Raw genomic sequence first — 19,130 nt, 5'->3', positions numbered from 1 at the left:
AAGATTCACCATTTCCGTTAGTTAGCCGTCTAAAAGCTAACAGAGGTTGCTATTTTCACCCCCTTTTTTACTATCTCCACCACTTACATGATTTCTGGAAAAAAAAATTATTGGATGGAAAAAATTATGTGCAAGAGAGATGAAGGTTTTTTTTTCTTTTATAAAAATATATATTTTTTCTGTTTTTAACTTATTTCATTTATTTTTTTCTTTATTTTATATTGTTGATTGAGGGGTGTGGTTAGTAAAAGAAGGAGGTGAAAATAACAATCCCGTTAATAATTGGATGGAAAGTTAACGGTAGCACAAATTAAAACATGAGGGAGGAAATCTGCTCATTTTAAACATGAGGGAGGGACTTCGCACAACGGTGAAAGATAAGGGAGCAAAAGTGCAATTAAGCCGAAAATTTAAATCCATTCAGCTTACTCTCTTAAACCACATTTCAATCAAAAATCTAAAAGAAAGAAGCACGAGAACCTTACATGGTTGTGAAGGTATATTTTATGGTTGACTAAAATTCTACCACAGTAAAAAACAACTGTGCCAAATGAAAATCAAGTTGAACCTAAAACCTAAAGTCACTAGTAAGCATCAACTTGCTAGGACTTCAACTTTTTCGCCACTGTCTGCAGGACTTGTTAAGTTTGGTGAGCTTTCTGATGCTTTTACCACACCTGGGAGGTACTTCCAACAACGTTTGTGAACTCCACTGATCTTCTTTGGATCTGCAATTGGCAAGCCTGCAACAATTTCGTTGATATCAACGCAAGCTAGAGAACAAGTACTGAAAAATGTCTCATTACTCATGCGATTAATCCTTCATACAATATACAATTTGCTTTGGGAACATAGTGCTTATTGCAACAAATTTCATTGCAAGAATTTATCAAATGCCATATACAATTACACACATAAGCAACACATACACAATTATCATGTCAGCAAAAAATTTGAGATTTACACCTAGATATAAATAATTTGACATGGAACATGAATGAAATAGAGAAAGTGGACAACATACAACTGAAGAAAGTATTCAAAATCATAAACATGTTCAAGCTCCTACTTGATTTCTCAATCAAAAGTGACAGATTTTTTTTTAGACCTGTAACAACCACTTGCGTGGTGGAATATACATAACAGCATTCTTGAAGAACTACTCGACTTCATTCTTGACATCTTGTTTTGCAACCGTAATCTAATAAATAACAGAAAGTCTCCTTATGTGAACCCGTAAACAACACAAACGTAACAGATGCTATAGACGCACACAAAAGTATATTTCAGAATCCACAGCACCACATAGTATCATCAGAAATATTGACAAACAATATTGCTCAGAAACAGGGACGAGCAGAAAATATTGTAAAAACGCAACAGATGCCATAGACGCACATATGTTTTGATTTGCAACTCAAAAAAGTAGTGATGAATGATGATTGTCCAATCAGATGAAACTCAAATCACTTCATTAGTCCTCACTAAGAGACTCCCTACATTATTCACTGGTCTAGTTTTTTACTGATTATGGAAATCTCTGCTGTCGTAAAGTGTATCATAGATTGATTGTCCTAAAGAGAAATGCTATCAATGCTCTCTCCTTTATTAATTAAACTTAATGTGGGATCCACTAAATTACAATGTGTCCACTACCAATTTTGTGGGACCCACATAGACTTCAACCAACTAAAAAGAGTATGGAAAATAGTGTTATAGTCAGTTTGGTAGCACTTCGATTGTCCTAAATGCCCAATGAGGCAAACTGATATATGAGAATTCATAGAGGCATTCTTAGCCTAGCTTAATGTCCCAACTTCATGACTGCCTTCAACCAACAGAATTTGTCGCAAATCCACCCAGGAATGTAAAAAAAGAGGTAATGATTTCTTATTGAATCACCTGTTAGCATATATGCTTCGCACAGCATAAGAAACTTAAATATAAAATGAAAAACAGAACAATAAAAAGTGAAAAATAATGCTGATGCAAGTTACAAGACTAACTAACCATTTTTATGAGCAATGCCCCATGCCTTGCCATGTTTCCCATCCTGGAAAAAATATAACAAATAGAAATGAGACTCTGTAGTTCATGAGAAAGGAGGAGGAAATACCGGGCATAGTTGTGAAATAAGCATGGAAAATAGTTGAATTCTGATGAAAACAAACGAATGTGTAGAACAAAATTATAATAAAAACAGACCTTGTAGAGATTTATTTTTGTGATTTCGTAAGTAATTTCTTTCCAGTGAGTCTTGGCCATATGATAGCCGATTCCCCAGTTAGGTAAGAATTGAGCCACCTCAAACAAGTTCTTCTTTCTTCGCTTTGATTTCTTAGGTTTGCTAGTGTCAGCAGCAGCAGCAGAAGATGATGGAGAAGATGTAGAAAGAGTTCTGATAAAGCTAAGTGAAAATCTGAGTAAGGAATAGTTTCGAAGTCCATCAACTGTGCTACCCAATGCCCTTGCCATTGTTTTCGGTTAGAATCCTCTCTATCTCTGCCCAAAGAGTAAAAAGAACAAAAAATCACTACTATAAATATTGGACAGTTTAAATATAGTTTCACTCAATAAATAACACAAAGGAGAAGCCCCAAATAGTCTGACCACCTCTTCCAAGGGTCCAGTAAAAGATCCTACTATATGTTACAAGTTACAACCAGTGACAGAACCAGAGATTTTGGGAAGCCTGGGGAAATTTTTTAACCGCAAATCCACATGTGCCACTATATAAATAGTTATAAACCGAAATAAAAAAGACTTGCTATTTTACCAACAAAAGTATAGCTAACTTGGGTTCCATTTCAAGACAGGGCTGTTAGAACTATATGACAAACGGACAGAGCAAGCCTTAATTCATTTTTCCTGAGGAGTGTGAAATCAGTTAAAGTAACATGGAAAAGTCATAGATATATAAACTGTATTTTAACAAAAGGAAATAGATTCTTGTTTTTTTTTTGAAAATAATAAGTTGCAGGCATCATCAATTGACTGCATCAGGGTACATTACATGTATTGCTCTAGGTAGACGTTTCTCTGTAACATAAGGAATCCACAATTTCCAACTTAGACATTTTAAATATAAGCTGTTGTATGTCTGTTTTCATTCTTATATGCCTCCACAGTCCATCTTGTTCTTCAGCTACAGCCCGCCTCCTCTGAAAGCAAGCCATAAAGTTGGTACACTCAGGAATTGGCTAATAAGAATACTCAAGCAATTAATGTGAACTGGGAAGAACATTTTTTTGGTGTGTTAGATTGCTCTCGCAATTCCGACCAGGGTGTGGTGAAGGCCTACGGTCTCTTCATGAGCAAAGGCAAGATCAAAAAACAAACCAGTACAGCTAGGTGGTAAATGGTAGTACATAATACACAAAAAATAGGGCAAGGCGAATTCATTACCACCTCTATAAGTCAAGCCAATTAAATTTCGTTGGCTTCAATATGAACTTCCCTGGAACTCCAGGTTATAAACTGGCAAGACATTTAAATGCATTGAATGGAGGCAGAGAAGGAGGATCCATACAGGAGAAGATCCTTCTGATGGAGCTGTAGTTCTATAAGGAGGATCGATAGAAGGAGAAGATCCTTGCAAGATTTGCTCCAAGGAATTCTGTGCCAATTCACATTGTTAACAACTGACATTGACTCCTCAACTTTTGGTGATAGTCCGACATCTATAAGCCTATTTAAGCTAGAGGCGTCTGGATTAACTGTGGCAGAATGGTACACAATCAAGAGGGTCATGTCTCCGTAACTTAACTGCACTCAATAAACTTGAAGGAGAAAACTTTTTTAGGTAAAGTTGTTAAAGCCCAAGCAAGAACTTTGGGTCTAATAGCAACTCTGTTTGAATGAGGATGAGGGCTTCCTAGAGAAACAATGAGAGGGATGTTACCGAGAACTTTAAGGAAGAAACAGTTTTTCACCCCTAACAGGCTAACACTATTAAGGGGGCAGGAAAAATATCTGAATCATGAATAACCTTATGGGGTAGACTGATTATGAGGAAGAAAAGATGCTCACAGGAGAAGCAGACTCATCAACAGATACTCCACTTTCAATAAGCAGAGGTGACAAGTTCTCTTTAAGAGTTGCATTCCTAAAAGGAAGATTCCAGCAGGAGCAGGCCATGTTGAAACATCAATTACAATAGTCTCTAGTGCTTTCTTACCAGCAAATTCTTGTTAACTTTAGAGATCTTGACAAAACACAAGCAAAATTAAATTAAATGTTAGCAAATCACACAGCTCAATTAGCTATAGCTAGAATTAGAGGTTTTTTTTTAATAAGCAAAGTTTGTATTAAAAGGGAGAACAAGGGCTACACCAATAGACAAACCCCAACACGCCTCAGATAGCAAAAACCAGCAAGCCAGAAATGAATCATTACATTAGCTTAATTTGCTTTCTTCCACAATCCACAAACATTTAACGTTGTAATAAATCATAGAATTCGATAGTTAATTTAAACAAGGACAATGGAAAAGAACTATTGGAAGAACTGGTACCTGCGACTGCGAGCAGGAGGGAGGATCGACGGCGGCGGGTGGCGGCGGGTGGACGAAGGAAGGAGGAGAAAGTGTGTGTGCGCGGCTGAAGAATTGAAATCGTGAAAGAAACAAGAGAGATGGGATGGGTCATCGGGTGGGTGGGGCAGTTTTGTTTTTTTGGTTGAGGATGCTGGGCCAGGCTGCCTAAGTTATTACAAAAAAATAAATACCTTATGTTTCTGCCCAGGTTGACCTTAAAAAAAAACCAGTTTTTCTCTCTTCGCATTCTTGTTAGCTTCATCAAAAAATAACTCTTCTATGTGGTAATACTTCTTGCAACCATATATTATGTATCAAATGAAAGCACTAACCAAAATGCTACTGCCAAATGTGTGCGTTCCGCAACCTCAGAACCGCTGAGTGATGGAGGTTTGTGGTGTGCAGCGCTGCGGCGGAGATGGACAGGGGAGAGAGCCCGAGATCGACGATGGTGGTTTGTAGCACCCCATTTCTGTAGCTCAATTAGGGCATCGACCTTTTTGTTTTTCAACTGTTTTATTTTATTCTTATTAAAAAAAACAATTATGGGGTGGATTTTCTTTTTCTTTTTTTAATTCATTTTTGTTGTATTTGGTTTTTTCATTGGAATCGAAATTGCAGATTTTGATGTCCTGCTTTTATGTTTTTTATTAATATTTTATTTCATGTGGTCTTTATTTTATCAAGTAATCTAAATCAGTGAACTCAACAAAGAAACAAAATTTCAACACACTAATAAAACAATCAACTTTGCAAATAAGAAATAACATTTGTATATAGCAGATGCAAGCGGTAAAAAGATGGAAAACCTGAACTGTAAACTGTGTTCAGTCAACGATGGAACAGATAGAAATACCAGATGCAAACAAATTCTCACAAAATTCCGATAAATTGAATCATAGCAGTCAATAACTGAGGGACTTACGACGTTTACGCTGAAGACGCTTGAAGATGAAGTCGTCACCGTCAACGAAGCCAATTGCCGCCTCCACCGACGATCAACAACACCCCTGACGATGAACCCTAGGTCGCCGCCGTCAACGATTCAAATCACCGCCGCCGACAACGATCAACAACAACCCAGGTGATGAACCCTAACTCTCCTTTCTATTTTCCCTCTTCTGGAAACTTCAATAATCTCAATTTTCCCTATCCTTCCTTAATGTTGAAATTCAAAATATGTTAACCACACTAGGTTAACTTAACCCAAGCTGACAATTTTAATCATCAATTATCTATTTTTTTATATTTTTAGATATTTAAAAGAAAAAAAGATAAAAAAATGTCCAAACTTACCGTGAAACGTTTTTTAATTGGTCCAGGACTAAGGTATGATATAATTGAGGTATGGTAGCATTTGCCTTTTAGGATACATGTAAACATTGTCTTAGACACGGGAGTTATTTTTCCTTTTCCTTTTCCTGGTACTACCACCATCTTATCTTTGAAAAATTGATTTGAGCTCCATGGAATACTCTGCTATAGGTACCAGTTTCCAGGTCTTGTGCTTTGTCATGCAAGCATATACTACGACCACAAAAAAGAAGCATTCCATCTAGTATCTAACCAAAGAGTTCCAAATTTTTCAATTCTAGCAAGTAGCACTTGTTCCGAGCTATCTTTCATTTTCATGTAATTATATCTGTTGCATAGTTACAAGAAGTTTAATCCTAATATATCCTATATTACATGTCATACTATATTTAATGAGGACATGAGATACACTGGGAGATTTTTTCTGTACATAATCTGAAGCAGAGGTAGATTTTTCTAACCAATGCCCCAATCATAATCAAGCTAGAAGAAGTGCGTGCCTATTCTTCAGAATAGAATCCAAGAGATTGAAAAGCCTAGGGAACCTTTTTCTCACTATGACATTAACACCACTGAAACTGAGGCTAATTATGAAGCCATGACCATGGTGCCTACCTAGTGCAATCAGCACCTAAGAAACTCCCATGGTCCTGATCCTGTTCCAATCCTGCATCAACATTTTTCATTAGTTACCGTCTTGACCTCATAGATGTATCAACTGTCTTGACAGTGAAAAGAAAAGTATCAAAGATAAACTTCAGGAAAAAAAAATTAGAAAATCATTACCTCAAGAAGCCAGCAAATGCCCTTAGACTCATATAGATGGTCAAAGCAACCCAAATTCCAATGAAACCGCCAGCAGAAGACAAAATAAGCAGACAAATGATGCTGATAATTGCTACCACACCCTGAGAATGAAGAATACCATGATTGAATTAAATAAAATTTAGATTGGCTCTAACCCTCCTGCATCCTCTTTTTGCAAATTGTTCTAGCACAGGAATGAGGATTTCCCTCTTATTTATAAGTTGACTTAACACCCCGTCAAGCCTAGAGAATTGGCTCTAGTACCATATTAGAATTCGCATTGGGCCTAACTACACCCAAAAATCTAGCTGAGAGGCAATGGGTGAGCATTTTCCTCCCATTGATAAGTACTTCATTAGTTATCTCTAGTCGAGGTCAGACTTGACAATTTTTGACGAGTCGTGAGTGAGATTAGAGAGGAACAAAAAATGGGTGGGGGCATGGATAGCTTAAAATATGGCACTTATAATAGCAGATGAATCATTGAAGATAAATACAAACCATGGAGAAGGCTGAATATGCAAAATCAGATGCTCCAAAGTTGACACCATCAAATACAAAAGCCAAAGCATTCAAGGGTTGAGTGAGTGCAACAAACTGTAACAAAAAAAAAATAACATTAACATCAATATAAGTTCCACTCTTTGGGGGGTTGAAATGAATAGATTACCAATATCACTTTCAATTTGAACATGAATAAATTACCGGGACCCCAACTCTAATGAGGTGGAGGACATCAACATCTTTTGTAAATAGTTTAGCTCCAAAGTGCAATCCCGCTCCAAGAATGAAAGCAAGTGCTAATCCTAGAACCACACCCATCTGCATTATCATTATCCGTCACATTCACAATTTAATGTCTTGAAAAAGGACACACGATTTCTTTTAACATTCTTAAGCACCTGTAACACTCGGGATGCAGTTTCCGTGGCCTTTTCATAGTCATTATTAGCAAATGCTCCAGCAAGAATAGCCTGAAACCAAGATTGTGTTATTTTGCAAGTCATATGAACTCATAGAACCAGATTGTGCTTTAGAGAGACAATTGACAATTATCCAATGTTTTGATATGAAACCATCATGAATCAACACAACAAGGTGTTTAATGGACAGTGTAAATGTGTAATCATATCTTACCTGCCCAGCAACAGCCAGACCATCAGCAAGAAGAGACACTGTCAACCAAATCTGCAGACAAACTTGAAATGCAGCCATCGATGTTGCTCCCTGGCGTGCAGCTAGGGATGCGGCCAGTGTCACGCAGAATGTAACAGCAATGACTCTCATTAATAATAGAAAACCTGAATGACAAGAATTAAACAGGAAAGAACAATAATAGTGTCAAGTGTCAATGCTAAAATATTAGTTGACCTATATCCAAGGGAAACAATCAATAAAAGCATCAATTTGAAAGAAATAGGAGAAAAGAGAAGCATAAATAAATTTTTATAGGAACAGTAGACCGATACCATTTTTAACAAATCGGTCAAATTGCAAATGTTTGATGCTTGGAGGTATAAGATCAACTTGTTCCATCAACTTCCACAAGAGTATAACTGAAATTAGGTACCTACATTTACAACCAATTTGAAAATAAAAGAAGATTAGGTCAAAAGATGCAACAGGGAAAGAAGAGACAAAGGACAAGATAGTTCTAGATACAGTAATTGGCAGACTGATCAGTACTTAAACAAGAGTATAATCAGAGCATTTAATTCACAATGAAATAATAAACATACTGAGATATGACATGGGCAACGGCTGCGCCACTGACACCCATTCGGAACACAAACATGAATAGAGGATCCAGTGCTATGTTGGTCACATCTCCTGCAACTAGATTACATCAAACAAATAGTAATTAGAATCAGATGATAACAAGATATAGAGCATGTTTGGATGCAGATCAAAGAGTACTTATTTGAGCTTATTCAGTGCTTTTTAGTAGATAAGCTCCAAAGACCACACATCCAAACAGGACCATTGTGACACTAGATCAATAGCAATTTAAGTTTGTCAAGGCCACCTGTTGCATATAAAGGAGTTGTAGTGTCTTTAAATCCTCTAAAGACTCCCTGCATCGCCAACGAGAGAAGAACTGCAGGAGCGCCAAGGGACCGCAATGTTAGATACCGCTGTGCAGGGTGTAGCATAGGAGAGTCCTGTATAAACAATTATGTTATTTGACAATAGCATAAGGTTCTAAATAAATGCCAAAGTGCTACCAGCCAACAAAAGTACTTACAGAAGTTACTCCCATGAAGTTCAATAATGGTTTTGCTGCAGATATAAGTAATACTGCTTGGATGATGCCTAGGATACCACCAAAAAATAATGCTGATGAAGCTGAAGGGATATGTCGTTTCGTACATTCCTCCTTAACAATATTGAAGTTTACGCCGGCCGAATCTGAATTGTGAAAACTTTCATCTGAAATGGACCGAGAAAACAAGAGTCTAGATAAGTTTTTATTGGCTTTCCTATGGGGAAATAAGACCCTACCAAGAAAACTTAAGTGAATCCAAACCAACAAGAGAAGTGGGAGAAATGATACCCTTTTTTTGTAATAACTTTATGGCATCATTATCCATTTTCAGACCCGCTTCCAATTCTCTACTCTCCTCCTGGGAGTGTGCTCCACCGAGGGCATCTTCCTCAGCCACAAAAGAGGTTGTCACACTGACGAGTGGGAATATCGCAATCCTTGATACTTGATTGAAGAGAGCTATGGAAACTCCTACAGCAGCAAGCTCCACTGGACCTGTATGGACCAACAATATTCAACACTAGATGCATAATAAGAAATTTATTTTCCCCTCTCCAATTTTCAAGTTGGATCAACATTTCATTTCCCTATGGTTCTAGCTCAAAGATAATAAACTAATAAGTAATAACAGAAGGTACCTATTTGGCCAATGAAAGCGGTGTCAACTAGTGAAGCAATAGGGTCAGCTGTCAAAGCCATTGCTGCAGGCAATGCAATGGACAATATTTCGCGACCAAGACTATCTGATTTAAAAACTAGCCTGCAGTGACAAGAAAATCAAGAGTCACAATGGGTAAATCAGAACAACAGCATAAATAAATTGATGAAATGGAAAAAAAAAAATGAATGTAGTGTTGAATTATATCATACCTGGCATCCTTAAAGAAAGTGCAAGTTGATATTCTCCTCCAATCACCTGATGAATACAGACTCTCTTTCTCTGCCATATCTGGGAAGGCAAACTAACTTTGTTAATTGAGAAACCAACTGAACCAAATCACTACAGAGATGCTGTAAATGAGTTACTAGGCTAGCTAGTAATACCAAAATGAAGAGATGCAGAACAAGCTCCAATACCTAGCTTGCTTGAATATTAATCTAAGATATCATAATTTAAAGCCATATATTCTCCATAACATTATTTGAGCAAAATATCAAGTAGTGAATCAATTCTGATCATAATCGAATATATAATCAAGGAATATTTATCAACTAAACAGTGATGAACAAACTGAATAATGAATGAGACGCGTTTACATATTCTTCCCCACTTGTTGCATAGAATATAAACTGACGTTCCTACATTGATCACTAAAAAAAAACATAAATGTGACTTAAATTCTCTGAAAACAACATTTAACAGGAGACATGAGACTTTTCCCAACCTTGGAAACTCTGTTTCTGTTTGGTTCTCTATTTGCTTTCTGTCTGCACCAGAGCAAGCAAACGTGATTTCAGACGTCCCAACCCTGGAGAATCATAGTAAAATTTAACGTAAAACGCAAACAGAGAAGCTAGATTTTGCCACGTGAATCAGAGAATGTCACCAAAACTCGAGTTCAACAGAAATACAAACACGAAAGAGAGAGGGGCATTTTAGCTTTGAATAGAATAGATTGAATCAAATGAATGAGTATTAGTACTATTAAGACAAAGAAAATTGCTACTTGAAGAAACACCGTGATGAGGCTTCAAGCTACCTAACTCGGGGAAAAGTGAGTCAGGTCCCTTCCCTAACTCGTGCCAAATCTCAAACAATCTAACATGCCACGAAACTTGCGTGCAAGAATGGTACTGTAGTTGAAGAAGAAGAAAACTACAATTACAGAAACAATAGTAGTAGTAGTAGTAGTATCCTTGTTTGGTGACGAAAAAGCAGTCCACAAGCAGAATGTGGGACCCATCTTCCACTCAAAAACAGACAAGGTACTGTTATTGCGCTTCTTCTTCTTCAATGGTACATGCATATGCATGTTTGTTGTTGCAACATGTGGCCAGCAACATCACCATCAACGTCTCAAGAGTTTCGAAGTGGCACTGCGTGCTTGCCAGCGACCGCCACGAGTCTGGCACATTCCGCGTGGAGGTAGGAAAGTTTAGGGGAAAGTTAAAGAATTTTCCCCAACTTTTCCATGTAAATTCAGGGGTTCCGTTCCACCTTTGAAACCTGAATAAGTGTCTCGACTGATTTAATGACCGGTCTAATTTCCTAAATATTGATCTAACCCGTTTCATTCAAATATAAAGGCTACCGGAAGATTAGGTAATCATAGGACCTGATATTGCAAAATGGACCTACTAATGTGCATAATAAGCTCTTAACATTTAATAAACAAATTACCTACTGGTGGTTTGAATTTGTGTTGTCTTTAGGAGAAATTTAGTTTGCTTACCACTTAACCAACACCTTATTGGTATTTGTTTATTGGTATTTGTTTATCTCTATAGCTTAGTGATTTTGTAATTACTAATTAGTGTTCCTTCATTTCATTTTCTTCAATTTTTCCTTTTATTTTATTGATTTAGTGATTTTGGTCCTGTATTTAATTTCTTGCAATTTTGTTCTTTAATTTAGTGATTTCATAATTTTGATCCCTATTTAAACTTTACATTATATATGGTTTTTGGTTTAAAGGAGGAGATTAAAGTTAGCAATAAGATCATATTTGTCTAATCACTAAATTTGAAGACCAGTAAAAAAAAGTAAGGTAATAAAAAATTCCATGAAGTGCATGTCGGAAATCAAATTTGAAGAAAATAATAGCATGTTGTTTGGACACTTAGTAAAAATCCAAGACAAATCAAAATTACGGTGATCTACCTTCAACGTGTCTTGTCGATCCTCGTCCACGACCTTGTGGCTATGGTTGTTGTTGGACCAAACACTTGACTATGAATTTTCAATTCTATCAGGATATGTGGTGATGAAGGGAGGAATAATGGAATTTGAAATGGATCAATGTGCAGCTTGAATCTATTCATCTGACCCGTTCTGGGCATAATCTGGTGACTTTGATTCATGAATTGTATTGTTGTTTTATGAATGAAACTTATTCAGAAATAGGTGCACTTTGGAACTTTCGAGTTTTTGCTCCCATGCAATGACATTTTTTTTCTGTTAGTTTTCTTTCTTTGATGGGACAGTTGCTTTCATTGAACTGATTGATGCTGAGAATAGTGCGGAGAGGACTGGACTGTAATTTTTCTAAAAATAAAATTAAATAAATATAGAAAATTTATACTAACTTTGGGGCCTGGGCTATTAATTAGCTGCACCACTTATGAGACTTTTGTCTGAACTCTGATTTAGTAATTACTACACTTATTAGAGCAACTTCAACCCCAAAATTCTTATTTGGTTTCTTAACACATTATTCAGCACTATTTAACACTATTCTTGTGGGCCCGTACTGCCACATCAGACTTAAGAAACTCCTAAGAAACTGAAGCAGATTTTGCTCCAACCCATAGTTTCTTAAATTACTATTACAAGTGTCTCACATGTGTCCCACCATATCACATTAATTTATAATATTTATTTTCACCCAATTTAGATTTATAATTTAATACTAAATTAATAATATAATTAAATTAAATGATTTTCTTTTAATTTTCTAATATTATAATTAAATAGTAATAATTGGGCTAAAATTAAAAAAATAAATTGGGTTGATCAGATGAGCCCATATGGACAAAAAACCGGCCCATCCGGTCAAAATATGCATAAATGGTAAAAAAAAACGGGTTCCAGCCGGTTAACCAGAGCTCAAACAGGCAAAAAACCGGGTGAACCGGTCACCTGGGTATAAATTTCCCTTTTCTCTCTTCTTCCACTTAAAACCCTAGTTCTCCCTCACCTCTGATCAGCCGTCTCCTTCCTCTCTCCCCCTCTCTCTGCTTGAATTCCATTTTTCATCTCCCTCACCTCTGGTCCACGTCTCTAAGTCCCCAGCCGGCCACAAAACCACCACCACCGGCCACCAAACAACCACACACACTCGCCACCAAACAACCACCACCGCCACCATAGAGCGTTGATCCGCCCCCCACAGCCCATGTTTCATAGCTTCAAAGCCTTGAAGCTTGCAAAGGAGTAGATTTGATTTCTCGCTCACCCACTCACTGTCTTCCTCCTCTTCCGATCGCTCTCTTCCTCCTTTCTCGCTCACCCACTCACGGTCTCTTCCTGCCACGCCACGCTCCGGCCACGATGCAGCCTCCACCGCCCCTCTTTGACACATGCAAGCCGATTTGAGGTAAGTTTATGTTGATTTTGTAGATTTTCGTCAGTTTCTTTACTCTTCTATTGAATTTCTCTCATTTCCCTTCCAGATCGGAGCAAAAACGACCGGATCGGAGCTCTTGTTCTTCCACACAGTCAAGATCATATATTTTTTATCTTTTTTCTATGTAAAAAAACTCATCTTTTGTAAATAAATTTGTTCATCTTCTTTCTTCTGAACATTTCATTATAATTTTTTAATTATTTTATTGTTGAATAAAATTTCTGAAATTCTGGTTTAAGAACAAGAACTGTGTTGATGTGTTGATGTTCCTTCATTCTGTTTCTTTCCCTCTGAATTCAGTTGAAGCAAGTGAGAGAAAATATCATTTTTTTAATCTAAGAAACCAAAAAGCAGAGTTTCTTCCACAAGGAACTCTGCACTGTTGCTAAGAAACCAAAACTGTCAACTAGACATGCTCCAATGCTGCAAAAAATAAGAAACGGTTTCTTAGCAACTCCAGCTGGGTTAAGAAACCAGCGTTGGAGTTGCTCTTAGGCTATCAATTGGTAGATGAGAAATTTCGAACGTCTCCTCGACCTCGAGTATATTAAAATCGATATGATGCTACTATCATAGGACACTAGGATAGGAATCTTTTTTTTTAAATTACTGAATGAAGTTATTATATAAGTACGTGTCGTTAATTGTGGTATGATACAGTTTTATTTAGATTATGCCTTCTGGTTATAGATTATGAGTTTTCTATTGTTGTGTCATTTTTTTAACCAAAAAAATAACCATTAATTTATTTGTTTAAATTCACCGGAAGATGCCAATTTTTAGATGAGTTAAATATGTTTTTTGTACGCGTAAAATTGACACATTTGATTTTAGGTCCTATTATTCGTTTTTAGTACTTCAAAAATTTGAAAGTTATGTAATTTTCTTTTTTGGTTACATTATGTGATTTTAAACATTGATGAGAAATTAAAATTATATATTTATAATTTAATTTGCAGAGGTACTAAAATCAATTTGTATGATGGAAATCAAAACTTCATTTTGGGAAAGGCATAAAAGCAACTTTTCAGTTTTAAGATAGAATTGGCGAAACCACTAAAGCAACTTTTTTCATGCTTAAGATTTTGAACCTCTCTGGTAGCTAAATTATTAATATCTCTGAAAGCATATAATAAATAATTATATGGTGTGAATATTTAAACACTATCTGTATATATTTTGGGGAAAAAAGGTAAGCCATCACCGGGGGGAAAGGATCTAATTATTCGTTTCAAAATGTTTTAAACTTATCTCTATATCTATATATGCTGATGGATACATTCAAACCTTTCAGAACCACATAGCAATTAAGGGCAAAAGCGATTAATAAAATAGATTATTATCATTACGCGACATTTTGGTGTGTTAGTGCGTGTAACACTATACTTTTGCCCGATTTTGTAATTAGCCAAATCTTTTAAAGTATATCAAAATTGTCAATTTACAATAAGTCTATGTTTGGCATGTATAAAAGTTAATGAGTTAGCTGAAAACTGAAAGCTGATAATTGAAAAATTATCTCATTAAAAAAAATATTTAGTAAAACTAACTGTTGAACAAGCTGAAACTGTAAAGTGACATAAAATAACATACTTATATAATTGTTTTTAACATTACTTTATTTACACATCAATACATATAAAATATTAAAATAATTACCACTTTAAACATTTGAATTTAGTTCAAATTATTTATTATCTAAAAATCATAATATTAAAAAATAGCATTAATTACATACAGTTGTGGCCACATGTGAAGTAAAGAGACTTCGCATGAAAATTTGAAGAATGCACTTCGAAGTGCATCCTTCAAATTTTCATGCGAAGTCCCTTTACATCACACGTGGCCACTACTGCATATAATTAATGCTAACTTTTTGGTTTTTTTATATCTATTTTCTAAATCCATCCTTCTCTTAGCATATCAGAGGTTTAGTTAAGTTTTTTTTTAAACGTGATAGTTAAGTTACTTGTAATAATTGTTTTCCTCTTCAAATAGTAACCTTCATTTTTGTTTTGCTCATTCATGACGTACGGACAGAGTTTCCAATACAACTCACCAAGTTTTCAATTTTCTTTTTCTATTTTTTTTTAGAAAAGAGAAATTCATTGAAAAGGAATAAGTCTTGGGAACAAACTCTCCCAAGTAAGTTAAGGTTCAAAGCAACAAGAAAGGAAAACTACAGCAGAGAAAAAAAACTACAGAACCTAACAAAACAAGACACAAATTACAGAAATATAACAATAGAAAAGTAGAACAAAAACAAACAGCAGCAGCATAGTCAAGGAGTCTAATTATTCAACTTGATAATTCATGATCCTCACGTTACTCTTTCTCAAGTACCACGTCCCCAGAGCCAAAATACAATCAGCAGACATCACCAACCCGAATTAACAAATGGAGACAGCACCCACAAGCATGGCATTGCAGCTTACATCCCACAAACATGGGACTCTAGAACTCATCTCAATCCTCTTCAAATCAGCAATCTAAACAGTACCTATCAGGCAGGGGATAATGCAGAAACAGACTCGCAAAACATAGCTGAGACGCTAAGCAGCAGGGGAAGAAAAACCAGCAGCCAAAACAGCACAGCAACTTAGGTAGAGAAAATAGGATCAAGCAGCAGAGACGGACCCGATTGCTCAGAAAATCGAACCAGTAGCATCAAACTTGAAAGGACAAACCAGCAGGGAAACAAAAACAATCTTCCAGCGCCAAAACATATCCCGCGGTGGACAAACGGCAGCACCCATTAGAATTTACCCCAAACTGGGCAGGATCTTCGAACACCTGATTTTGCAAGGTGGTCTGCAAGGCCATTTGCCTCCCCGCAAATGTGAGAAATACCAAGACAATTCACATCAATCATCAACCTATCTATCTGAATTAAGTCTTGATACAACTTCCAGGGCCTGTTCTGTTCAGAGGAAACCCAACCCACCGCAAGAGCAGAATCTGATTCAATTAGGACGTGATGAAACTGGAATTGTTTACAGAACAAAAGCGCATTCAAGATAGCTTTAACTTCCGCCTAATAAACCCAGGACGTTCCACCACTTGCAGAGAACACGCCCAGATCTGCCTAGAAGAGTTCCGTAGTACCCCCCCAAAACCACTCGGTCCAGGATTCCCCAAAGATGAGCCATCAACATTAAACTTTAGTACATTTTCAGGAGGGGGGAACCAAGTGGCCGTGCGGGTGGATCGAGAGATTGATTTTAGGGAGATCGCCTCAAAATTTAAGAGAAAATCTGTCATTGCATAGGGGCAGTCTTTTCTCCAAGATTTGATCCACCAAGCAATTCTTGAGATATGCATGTCCCAGACATTTTCAGTTATGAAGTTCACATTTTGAAAAATGAGATTATTCCTATCAAGCCATATGCACCAACACAAAGAGAAGGGGATTAGTTCCCAAAGCACTTGATCGGAAACCTGCCTGAGTGAGTTCCATTCCAATAGAAGGCCTTCAAGGTTTCGGTGGCAGCACCATGAGATACCTTCGCGAGACATTATCGAAGACCAGAGACTCCAAATCTTCGCACAGTGAATTAATAAGTGGTCTGTGGTTTCCACTAGAGTCCCGCAAATGCTGCATAACCCTGTGTTTTCCACCGTAACCCCCCTTCTCATCAAATTGTCTTTAACAGCTATTTTATTCAAACAAGCTTGCCATAGGAAAATCACAACTTTTGGTGGTGCTATTTTGCGAATTTTCTTTGAGATAATGTACGGATAAGCACCAAGAATCTTGGTCTCAACAAGGCAGTAGATTGCTTTTACAGAAAAAATTCCAATATTGTTTCCTAGCCAGATTAGACAGTCTTCACCTTGGCTCGGAAGTAAAGAGTTGATAACATGACATAGCCGCACTTTCTCTTCTACCTCCCAGCCAAAACACTGACGACGGAACTCGATAGACCAGCACCACTTGCTTCCAATGAAACAGCCAACCTCACTTATCAGTACATTTTTGTTGAGTAGAGAGCAAATAAACGAGGGAACATATGACATAGAGGGATAGCCTCCACCCAAGGATCAAGCCAAAAATGAATTGAGGAACCTGAACCCAATCTGCAGAACAGTAGGTCCCTGAAAGATTTTGCCATGATCGAATCTTCTAGCAGATTTCTCAGGATATATTGCATCATAGGTGAGCAATTAGAGAAGCCATCAACGAGCAAGTGTAGAGCCAAAATGTTGACATCCCAACCATATTTTATAGCAATTACTTCTCTCCAGAGAGACCATTTCTCTCTTCCGAATCTCCAAGCCCACTTGAGGAGCAGCGCCTTATTTTTCCAGGCAAGGAATCCAAGGCCAAGGCCACCTAGCTGCTGGTTCTTACAAATTTGTTCCCAAGCCACCCATGAGATCCGTCGTCTCCCTTGCGTGTTCCCCCATAGGAAGGATCGCATCATCTTTTCAAAGTCCCCAATTACACCCACTGGTGCCTTAAATACTGACATATAATAGACAGGAATTGACGCGATGGCAGATTTGAGTAGCACCATTCTACCACTCACCGAGAGGAATTTGGAGCTCCAGGAACTTAGTTTAACTCTCATTTTCTCAATTATTGGTTCCCAGAAACTCCGGTGTCTTGGATTATCCCCCAAAGGGGCGCCAAGGTACTGAAATGGTAAGCAGCCACTGCTCACCTCAATAAGGGTAGCCAACTCCGCCACACGATCAGGTTGTATATTGCATCCAAAGAGTTGTGACTTATCAAAGTTCACCTTCAAACCAGAGGCCCACAGGAAAGCTTCGATGGCCGCATATAACCTCTCTAGCTGGGCCGCATCATTCTCACAGAAAATCAGAGTGTCATCAGCGAATTGTAGGTGATTTAACACGAGGTTACCCTCCACACAAAAGCCACACGGGGAGTGATCATCAACCAGTAGGTTCAGCATACATGAGAGTGTATTAACCACAATATTAAAGAGCAGCGGAGAAAGAGGGTCACCTTGCCGTAGACCCTTCTCAATGGAGAAAAAGTCTGTGGGGGATCCATTCACCAGCACCGCTAAGGACGCAGAGGAGATACATCCTTCCATCCATAGTCGCCATTTACTCCCAAAGCCCATCTCCTTCATAGTGTTGAGAAGAAAGCACCAATCGACATTATCGTAAGCCTTAGCAAAGTCCAGCTTCAGCAATAGTCCCCCTCTACTAGCCTTATTCATTGAGTCAACCACCTCATTTGCGATGAGGATACAGTCAGAAATTTGTCTGCCGCTTGTGAAGGCGAACTGGTTCTTGGTGATTAAGGTTGGCATAATGGTTTGCAATCGTCTTGCAAGGACTTTGGCAATCAATTTGTAGACACTCCCAATGAGGCTGATAGGTCTATAGTCCGAGAGAGAAGCATGGCTTGGGGACTTAGGAATTAGCGTGATAAATGCAGCATTGAGGCCCCTTACTATTTTGCCATTCTCGTGAAAGTCGTCGAAGACCTTAACAATATCACCTTTGATCAAGCTCCAGAATTCTTTGTAGAAGTGTAGATTGAAACCATCGGGCCCGGGTGCTTTGTTGCCATCGCACGCTTTAATGGCATCCCAAATTTCTTCCTCGGAGAATCTTCTTTGAAGCATATTTATCATTTCAGGGCCAAGCTTCTTCAAATTTCTGCACTTGAATGAGGCATTCACACGCTGCCTCCCCTTGAAAAAGATGTGAAAGTGCTCAGCAATTGCTCTCTTAATCTCATTCGGATCTTGAATGAGTTCACCTTGAACTTGAATCTGGTGGAGCTCTTTCTTTGCCTCTCTAATCTTGCATACCCTGTGAAAGTATTTCGAATTCATGTCTCCTTCTCTATTCCACTTAATCCGAGCTTTTTGTAACCATTTGCTTTCTTCTGACCTGTATAGGCGCCACAAATTGTTTATGATTTCCAAGCGGTTCTTCCTTA

General features: G+C 37.6%; 2 protein-coding genes across 6 annotated transcripts; both read right to left on the bottom strand.

Moving 5' to 3' along the window:
* Window positions 1-318: 318 nt before the first annotated feature.
* Window positions 319-4,671, bottom strand: LOC130743441 (uncharacterized). 2 transcript variants are annotated; one of them, XM_057595694.1, is made up of 5 exons: window positions 4,514-4,647; window positions 3,014-3,161; window positions 2,206-2,502; window positions 2,011-2,053; window positions 319-743 (listed from the first exon to the last, which is right to left on the bottom strand). In XM_057595694.1, the coding sequence occupies exons 3-5, from the start codon at window positions 2,473-2,475 to the stop codon at window positions 595-597; spliced, it is 462 nt and encodes a 153-aa protein (XP_057451677.1). In that variant the 5' UTR covers window positions 2,476-2,502; window positions 3,014-3,161; window positions 4,514-4,647; the 3' UTR covers window positions 319-594. The 2 variants fall into 2 exon arrangements, with proteins under 2 accessions (XP_057451677.1, XP_057451676.1); XM_057595693.1 differs by lacking the exon at window positions 3,014-3,161 and having other exon boundaries at window positions 4,514-4,671.
* Window positions 4,672-6,115: 1,444 nt separating this feature from the next.
* LOC130743440 (protein DETOXIFICATION 42) lies at window positions 6,116-11,037 on the bottom strand. Of its 4 annotated transcripts, none has more exons than XM_057595691.1 (15): window positions 10,565-11,037; window positions 10,307-10,390; window positions 9,792-9,870; window positions 9,560-9,681; window positions 9,210-9,416; window positions 8,901-9,085; window positions 8,682-8,817; window positions 8,395-8,491; window positions 8,125-8,225; window positions 7,793-7,956; window positions 7,558-7,629; window positions 7,361-7,477; window positions 7,157-7,252; window positions 6,635-6,756; window positions 6,116-6,515 (listed from the first exon to the last, which is right to left on the bottom strand). In XM_057595691.1, exons 3-15 carry the CDS (start codon window positions 9,866-9,868, stop codon window positions 6,473-6,475), a joined length of 1,539 nt encoding a protein of 512 aa, XP_057451674.1. In that variant the 5' UTR covers window positions 9,869-9,870; window positions 10,307-10,390; window positions 10,565-11,037; the 3' UTR covers window positions 6,116-6,472. The 4 variants fall into 4 exon arrangements, with proteins under 4 accessions (XP_057451674.1, XP_057451673.1, XP_057451672.1 ...); XM_057595690.1 differs by having other exon boundaries at window positions 10,589-11,037; XM_057595689.1 differs by having other exon boundaries at window positions 10,622-11,037.
* Between the last annotated feature and the right edge of the window lie 8,093 nt (window positions 11,038-19,130).

Source organism: Lotus japonicus, chromosome 3, assembly GCF_012489685.1.
Source record: "Lotus japonicus ecotype B-129 chromosome 3, LjGifu_v1.2".
Lineage (NCBI taxonomy): Eukaryota > Viridiplantae > Streptophyta > Magnoliopsida > Fabales > Fabaceae > Lotus > Lotus japonicus.
This window is presented reverse-complemented; position numbering and strand designations above follow the sequence as displayed.